We start from the raw sequence: 9,920 nt of genomic DNA, 5'->3' as shown, positions 1-9,920 counted from the left end.
TTTTATTCATCTTTATTACGTCAGAATATTCATAATTGAAGTATTAAATCTACTGTGACACGTGTATGTGATAGTATCTATATACCTTCAACAGGCTTTTTTTGTTATCATTGTTTCAGCTTAGTTGCTTATTTCACATCATTACACTTACGTAATCTTGTATTTTGCCGCAAAACACTCTTTCAATCGTGGGAGAATTTTTCTCTGCCGTAAGCCGTATTTGGTGCAAAACAAACTTTTTGCTCCGACGTAATCTAAACAGCGAGTATTACTCTGACGTAAGCTAAATAGCGAGTATCGGGATTTACCTAAAAAATGGTCTAAACTTTCCGATGCTCCTTTCCCGAACTGTGTAAGGATATAGGCTTTAGATAACTGGGCCCAGTACTGAAAAGAATGACGTCAGAAGGTACTGACTTGTCTAGTGTGTATATATATACACACACATCATGGGGGTTTCCCGGTTTTATATAAACACACGTAATCTGGAAACTCCACTTTTGGTTTAGCATAACACTCCCTGTTCCGTATGTTTTTGTCAACAGTAGGTGCGGATTATAAGCTTCAATAACAAAGTTATACACACAAAGCTACTTAATGGAGACTTCCTCTTGGGGTAAGTGCTAAATGATAAAAGAGTATTCAGATTCTAGTAAGACCGCAGGATATCAACGATAGTAAATTTAGGTTTTCCATCGAAAAAAATACGTAGCAACTCCGTTGTGCCTCATGACACGAATAACACAAAATGTTAAGTATCGTAGATCTTTAATAAAAAAAAATGCTTACAAAACGAAGAAATGAAGCAGGTTTATTGGAAAGGTTTGTTTGTGGCTGCAGAAAGCTTTTTCTACTGCACAATGTGGCTATATAAGTCCATTTAGGACTCATCAGTGTATTGATGGATCACAGTTACACCGCCAAAACCTACGCATTGGAAACTTTGTTTTTCTATAAATAAAACTGGTTTGACTACAGCTTTGATAAATCATTTCAGATAAAGACAACAATACCTTCCGGGATTTATTTATGAAAAAATAACAAAGATAAGATAAACAAAATATAATCAATTCAGCGGGGCTAGACGAGTGACCTAGCTGTTCGTTTTTTAAATGCGAAACAACCGGTTTGTCTATTTTTAAATGTAACATTTTCGGGTATAAATCCTAGCGGACCTGCACGCCTTGCGAATCTCTAGATCTGTCAAGGCTCGTCTGAAAGCAGCCTCAAATTACTTCGTCCGACCTTATTTCACAATGGAACAACTCTGGTCCAACCGTTTGGATCGCGACAAACGAAAGCGGTCCTGGATTCGAGCCGTGGACTTCAGATTGCGATACTATCGCTCTAACCGAGTTAACTAATTGGTCTGCAGAAGTGTCCTGGCCGCACTTTGCCACATGTTACACGGTATATCCAAAACGAGGGGAACTAAGGGGAGGTTTCTGTGTGTACAGAAACACTATACAGTGGGACAGGGATCTTTAAGGGGAAAAGATCTATTTTCTGAATGGTTCCGAAATATGTAGCACACGACAAATCTAAACACTGTTAATCGATACTTTTATATTTTGTATATTGTTATACTTATGGAAAAAGGTTTTCACCCATTTTACTGTAGCCAGCTGGCCGCATTATTAGCAGATGTATGTACAAACTCATATTGTGAGAAACTATTTGATAATGTTTTATCTTTCAGACAGTACCGTTATTTCTAGGATATATTTGAGAACGAAAACAAAGGTAACACCTTCCGTTACGGTACCTCACATACCCGTTGTTTGTCCACGGTGACACTTTAACAAGGACAGGTTACTTCTCCATTTCACTTAATCTTTGAGATATGTCCTCGTCATTTCCTTCAGCCCCTTCAAGTGTTACAACTTTTCTCTTCCCAATGACCATGATGTTATTAAAGTAGACTCGTTAGAATTGCGTAATTTCAGACTACTTAGGATAAGCATTTAATTAAAACACAAAATATCAGCTAGTAGTTTAGAAGAGATCACTACAGGGGCCTGAATAAATAAAAAAAGTGTGATATCTTAAAAGAAACGCATTTGTACATCTGAAATGGTCTGATAGGCCGGGAATGGGAACATATTAACATTTTAATATGCATCAAATAATGCACGGAGCTTGTATAAAAAAATCTGGGGCGTACGGCATCCTAGCAAATATTGTGGGTTTCCGTTATCTGATATTTTTACTATATTTTCTTTATTAAAACAATGTTTGTTGGCATCGCTACGCTCGTCTACTTTGTATCTTGACCCTAAAGTGTTTTATTTTTATTTTACCACCTCCGCAAAACCCCAAGTTGCAACTTGCAACGCTCGGCGGAAATATACTAGCATAATTTGCATAATTATATTATTGACCGCTCGTTATAGATGATCTGAAAATTGATACTTTTTATTGTAACCTTCCTAACCGTCCGGGCGATATTAATCATATCAATATACAAGAACGATAAAGGTTTTTTTTCGGCTGACAATATTATGTATATTTTGGTATTATATATATTGTTGGAACTGTTTAACTACCTTGTATGTACAACATAATATCTCATTGTGGTACTTATAGCTTACCATCGTGTACGTACAAGAAAGTATCTTTACACAGCATACTATTGTGTTCCTAGTAATGAGATGATATGCTGTACTTACAAGTATGATACTTTTAAATTAAATTTAAAGGTGACGCGTATGTGCCTCCTAAGTTGTACCATTTTAACCAGATAGTTTAGCAAATGTACCACTGTTGGTAATATGCACGCCCTTACATGAGTTAATCAGCGTGGACATTTCAGATATATCTTTGTCTACACTAGTGAATTAGTCAACAATTATAAAACGCGAGACTATATAGCTAGTGGCCTTGGGTGTCGCACTGATTTGAACTTATCCGTTTGTTTAGCAACTTAGTGATGCCATGAGTAACTCATTAATTAAACAGCAACGATGTTATGGTGTTATTTGTTCTTTTGTACGACAAACTATTACATGAAGTACTGTACTGTAGGTACAATGTCTGAAGACTAGATATTGTGCGTCCCTACATTTATTTTTTGACGGTGGACCTCTCGTATCCCCCTTGCGGGCGGGACGCCAAATTAGGTAATAATGAACAAGCCCCCTGTGGATTCATACATTTGTCATCACCAGGTTGCCCCTATAATAATANAGCCATACTTAAAATATGTTTTTTTTTCTTCTTGTTAATTAAACATAAAAACAATCCTCAGAACACGGGAAATCGCTTCTGAGACGTTCTAGAAAACACAATTTTTTGGGGGGATATCCCCCAAACCCCCCTTACGGGAGGGGGAAGACCCCCTCCCGCACCATCTAGGGACTCGCGCTACGCGCTCGGGGTGATGCCTTCGGTAGCACACCGTTGACTATTGAAAAAAGATTCTCGGCCCCCCCTTTTAGGAAATCCTGGATCCGCCCCTGATAAGATCCCGATGACACGACTGAACGCTCAGTTGTAATAATACATCATTTCGCTGAGAATCACCTGCAAACTGAATGAAACTATGAGGGGATATTTATCTAGATAAATATCAATTGGTAAGGCCCTTAATATAAGTTATAGTTCCATAAGTGTGACATACCCAGGATAGACCATATCAGCATAGTTCTATAATAGCATGAAGAAAGCAAGAAAGAAACAAAAACATCTGTAATTTATTCCCCAATAGAAATAACGTGATAAAACGTTGACTTGTAAAATAATGATTATAATGGAAACAGAAGTGTAAACTAAACCAGACCAGAATGTTAATGACGTAAGAATGGTTTACATTAAACCCCCGGCAAAGTTCAAAGATAATAAGACCATGCGTTTTAAAAGGATAAGCGTCTTCTGCTCCGTCGACGGCACCCGACTTGTTCATCTAGGTCAAATCAGAGAAATGTCACGTCCTCAAATAGAGAATCAGAGTAGTGACAGCACACTACAGAAACATCGAACTTCATATATCACAAGGGAGTTTCTCTAATGAGATCATGGTGGCGATCATACCATTTGCCAGTGCTCTTCACCAACCTGCATATTGAAATCTTGTAAGTTTTTTCGTCAACCGTTCACGTCTATCTTGACATAAGCAATATGATAAAATCACATACATGTCCCTGATTTGTTTACCACGTATACACCGGTTGCCCGATAGGCCTTTCCAACTAAACTAATTAGACCTGAACGATTTCATACTCTAAGAGGCGTTTTAAGTGCTTAACTTGATTGTGACTTTAAAATTATGTGACACTATCTTGAATAACATTTATTATTTCTATATCAATATACATTTGTGAATGCTTTTTTAAAATTATTTGTACTTGATTTTGCAATTTTTATTTCTGTACTTCTCCATGAGGACATGTATTTCGCATGTGTTGATTAATATTAACGATATAATAAATGAGCAATATCCCACACATGTGTTGATTGGTAATAAACGTTATAATAAATAAGTAAATCCCCACACATGTGTTGATTGGTAATTATCGATATAACAAATAAGTAACCCCCCACACATGTTTTGATTGGTAATTAACGATATAACAAATAAGTAACACCCCGCACATGTGTTGATTGGTAATTAACGATATAACAAATAAGTAACACCCCACACATGTGTTGATTGGTAATTATCGATATAATAAATAAGTAACACCCCACACATGTGTTAATTGGAAATTATCGATATAATAAATAAGTAACACCCCACACATGTGTTGATTGGAAATTATCGATATAACAAATAAGTAACACCCCCCACATGTGTTGATTGGTAATTAACGATATAACAAATAAGTAACCCCCCGCACATGTGTTGATTCGTAATTAACGATATAACAAAAAAGTAACACCCCACACATGTGTTGATTGGAAATGAATGATATAATAAATAAGTAACTCCCCCCACATGTGTTGATTGGTAATTATCGATATAATAAATCAGTAACACCCCACACATGTGTTAATTGGAAATTATCGATATAATAAATAAGTAACACCCCACACATGTGTTAATTGGAAATTATCGATATAATAAATAAGTAACACCCCACACATGTGGTAATTGGAAATTATCGATATAATAAATAAGTAACCCCCCACACATGTGTTAATTGGAAATTATCGATATAATAAATAAGTAACCCCCCACACATGTGTTAATTGGAAATTATCGATATAATAAATAAGTAACCCCCCACACATGTGTTAATTGGAAATTATCGATATAATAAATAAGTAACACCCCCCACATGTGTTGATTGGTAATTATCGATATAAAAAATAAGTAACACCCCACACATGTGTTGATTAGTAAATATCGATATAACAAATAAGTAACACCTCACACATGTGTTGATTGGTAATTATCGATATAAAAAATAAGTAACAGCCCACACATGTGTTGATTGGTAATTAACGATATAACAAATAAGTAACACCCCACACATGTGTTGATTGGTAAATATTGATATAACAAAAAAGTAACACCCCACACATGTGTTGATTGGTAATTATCGATATAACAAATAAGTAACTCCCCACACATGTGTTGATTGGTAAATATTGATATAACAAAAAAGTAACGCCCCACACATGTGTTGATTGGTAAATATTGATATAACAAAAAAGTAACGCCCCACACATGTGTTGATTGGTAAATATTGATATAACAAAAAAGAAACACCCCACACATGTGTTGATTGGTAATTATCGATATAAAAAATAAGTAACACCCCACACATGTGTTGATTTGTAATTATCAATATAATAAATAAGTAACACCCCACACATGTGTTGATTGGTGTAATCTGAGACGTCAGGTGAACACATTTGTGTGTTTCTGTATGTTTACATTTACTCTATTTTTTACCTTAATTGTTCTTTCATTATAGATCATATTCTCTCCAAAGCATTATTCATCATTGGGCAGTATAAATGCTTAATTTACTTGTAAAAAAGCCCTAAACTAAACAGCAATGGCGGACATATTGACGTCAAGGAAGGAATAATGTTGTCATGTAACCATAGTACAAATTGGCGCTAAAAAGTTTGAAACCCATTCTTGTCTCAATTTGTTTATTTTGATTGTAAACCGATGAGTTCCAGCCACAGAGGAGTTTTAGCTACTGGGGTAATACATTAGTTTAAAATACAGGACCTTGCTTTACAATGAGCTGAAACCTGGATTGTCACCATCGTAAGATTCACATGTGATAATAATCATTCCAGCTCATATTCAGATTAATTATCACCAACATTTAAACCCTACTATTTAACTTTTAAAAGATTTTCTTGTTCTTTATACGTTTGTTTTGTCGGTTCCAGAATCCATTCCAACAGACCATGATCTCGGTATGGAGCTAAGTGATGTCTGTCGAGTATCCAGGTTCCTGTCTCGGTATCTCGAAGGTATTGACGGTATAGGTTCTGAGGAAACGGTCAGAGTTAGGAGATTGCTGAAGCATTTAAGCTGGCATTATATCTATTCACATATGAAACCGTACAGGTTATTGTACACCGGATCGTCAGCAGAAGGATTACAGTTAAAAGGATCCGACCAAGATTTTATGTTTATACACAATGACGTCATTGTTGTTCAACCTCGTGACGTCATACACACGGTAGATGCTGATAAAACTGTGCTGGTCATGGACCACACAAACTGTAGACCCGGGTTTACCTTACTCAAACTCCGTCACATAGGAGTGAGACAGCACAGGGAAGTGATGGACGCGTTAATAGATATAAATGGTTCCTTGCACCTGTCTAGTGTAGTTTACAGTAGTAACGTGTTGTGGCCCGATCATTATCTACACGGACCTTGCTCTACTGTGGAGATTAAAGGGAGACTGCATGATGATGCCTATTGCTTCCACTGTCGGTCATGGCCAGATCATTTAAGTAACTTTAGGTATCGAAGGAGACGGTACGATTGGCCATCTAAAACGATAATCAATTATATCGTACAGAACGGCTGCCACTTCGTTGCCATTGGAGACAAACATTCTAATCTTTCTGCGATGCAATGGCGCATTTCATTCTCATTGTCCGAGAAAGCTCTTGTTTTAAAATTTAATCACGTACAATTCAAAACGTATGCTCTCTTGAAACTTTTCCAAAAGGAATGCATCGAATGCAATGAATCAATAAAAAGCCTACTGTGTTCCTATTTTATGAAGACAATAATTTTCCACGCCATTGAGAGATCTCCAGGTTCTTTGTGGGCGGAGGAGTACATCCTCGTGTGCTTTTGGTTCTGCATTGACATTCTTTTTAATTTTGTGACAAACGAAAACTGCCCAAATTTTTTTGTAACCAACCACAACATGTTTCTTGGCAACTTTACCGGTGATAACAGGAAGAAACTACTCCGGGTGCTAATGGAATACAAACGTACGGGATGGAAGCACTTACTGCAGTGTCCAAGTCTTCAGCCACTATATAAAACCTTGCAAAATAGTTGCTCCATGTATCCAATACCAAAATTGCCGCCTTCGGAGGAGGAATTTGAAAACGATTGTGCAATTATTGCACGCTGTAATTCTGTATACAAGGTTAGTACTGTACAAGTACTGAAGCTGGTTAATCGCGCTTTCCTTGCTACTGTAGATGAACAGGAGATGGATATAGTGTTACTTTCCTTTATCAATGTAATCACAAACACCTCTAGTAACAGCATTGCAGACCTTACACGGTCTCACAGTAACAACAACAAAGCTACATATGCCCAGATCAGACGACACAAACGGGTTCTTCACCTGTCGGCAGCCACAGATGTCTGTCGAGGACTGTTGTCACTGGCCACATTTTACTACAATGTTGGTTGTTACAACAAAACAACCGAAATAGCAACATGCGTGGTGTTCGCGTGTCAGCGAGGAGGGTTACTGCAGTGGTATGGGGATTATACGAGGTACAAGGAGGAGATGTGTGGTAAAGGATACACACTACTACAGAAAGCGAAACGTTCGTTTGCATTGCAGTACACAATTCATAAAGAAGACAACAGACTATATCCACTAGAACTAGACCTAGAGGTTCAGACAAACGAGAGGAATATCTACCTCCCACCTCTACCGTATGCCACCTTTCTTCTGTTACTGTCTACATACAGACTCGGGAATATCGACCAATCTCGGACACTCTTGGACGACCTCCAGACTTTACTTTCCCATCCTATTTATGGAGTACATCACTACCCGATGGTACACAACATGGTCGGAATTGGTCATCAGATGTTAGGGGACACACGGAGGGCCATCAAGGCATTTAAAGATTCACGCCGACAACTTCCAGAAAACCAAGCGGCTGCCATAAGAATAGCAGACCTAAGGAAAAGCGAGGGCAAAAGTAACGAACAAACAGGCTCTCTGGGACAAAGTAACGTACAAACAGGCTCTCTGGGACAAAGTAACGTACAAAAAGGCTCTCTGGACTATTGTAATGTGCCGAGTCAATATCAGAAAGATGAGAACGATGACGATAATGACGACAACAATAGCTGTCATCATAAGACCATGCACAATATCGATCCATTGACTTTTAAAAAGTTGTCGTGGTTTTGATTTTGCTCCACGGGAATCATGAATGATTTTCAATTTTGAACTTGTGCTATATTCTTATTTATACTAAGTTCTTCTTCATTATGGAGGAAGCATTCTTTTTGTTTCAGAAAAGATGATCTATATAAATATATATACCTATTGCAGCTGCGTGGAAAACAAGAACTTCTTGATGACGTCAACTTCATCATGAAGAAAGATCAGCTATCGAAAAGATTCATTGGAACAAATACTGTACATATATATATAAACTAGTATAAATATGTAAAAATATTCCTATACAAGTTTTTAATGTTTATATTATAAACTTGCATAGGAATATTTTTACATTTATAAGGTAAATTATGAAAGCCGATTAGTACCGCAAGAAATAATATCATCTTAATATTACGAGTTAACCTATCTCATTATAACGACTTACTTGATCTCGTCATTACGAGTTACATTATCTCTTGTTATTACGAATAACGTTATCATGATATACTCAGACTGTGGAATTAAAAGATCAATATTTGAATGCAATCCATCCTCACTTATACGACCGGCGGTCGAAAAGCTGCATATCAAAGAAAAATCAGTAAATCGTTTCTCTATAATTGCAGAACATCAATCAAATTAATATAGGCCAGACCTTGTATTTACTAAATGTTCACACGTGTACTGACAGAGACCAATACCGGTCATTACTGACAGAGACCAATACTGTCATTACTGACAGAGACCAATACCTGTCATTACTGACAGAGACCAATACCTGTCATTACTGACAGAGATCAATACCTGTCATTAAATTGGGACTTTCACTTTTATTGACTGGGAACCCACTCTACATTACAAGGGGACCTAAACTTGTCTGTGAATAAACGTTTAGGTCCCCTGTCAATACAAGTGTAGGTCCATAGTCAATACAAGTGTAGGTCCCCTGTCAATACAAGTGTAGGTCCATAGTCAATACAAGTGTAGGTCCCCTGTCAATACAAGTGTAGGTCCCCTGTCAATACAAGTGTAGGTCCCCTGTCAATACAAGTGTAGGTCCCCTGTCAATACAAGTGTAGGTCCCCTGTCAATACAAGTGTAGGTCCCCTGTCAATACAAGTGTAGGTCCCCTGTCAATACAAGTGTAGGTCCCCTGTCAATACAAGTGTAGGTCCCCTGTCAATACAAGTGTAGGTCCCCTGTCAATACAAGTGTAGGTCCCCTGTCAATACAAGTGTAGGTCCCCTGTCAATACAAGTGTAGGTCCCCTGTCAATACAAGTGTAGGTCCCCTGTCAATACAAGTGTAGGTCCATAGTCAATACAAGTGTAGGTCCCCTGTCAATACAAGTGTAGG

The 9,920-nt window shown here is 37.4% G+C and overlaps 1 protein-coding gene across 1 annotated transcript; it reads left to right on the top strand.

Annotated features, from left to right (window-relative positions):
- Positions 1–500: 500 nt before the first annotated feature.
- LOC110460913 lies at positions 501–9,528 on the top strand. The gene is made up of 2 exons (XM_021514125.1): positions 501–616; positions 6,352–9,528. The coding sequence occupies exons 1-2, from the start codon at positions 598–600 to the stop codon at positions 8,589–8,591; spliced, it is 2,259 nt and encodes a 752-aa protein (XP_021369800.1). The 5' UTR covers positions 501–597; the 3' UTR covers positions 8,592–9,528.
- Positions 9,529–9,920: the final 392 nt, after the last annotated feature.

The sequence above is a fragment of the Mizuhopecten yessoensis genome, unplaced genomic scaffold (genome assembly GCF_002113885.1).
Source record: "Mizuhopecten yessoensis strain PY_sf001 unplaced genomic scaffold, ASM211388v2 scaffold10523, whole genome shotgun sequence".
Lineage (NCBI taxonomy): Eukaryota > Metazoa > Mollusca > Bivalvia > Pectinida > Pectinidae > Mizuhopecten > Mizuhopecten yessoensis.
Note: the sequence above shows the minus strand (reverse complement) of the source record. Positions and strands in the feature narration are given on the sequence as shown.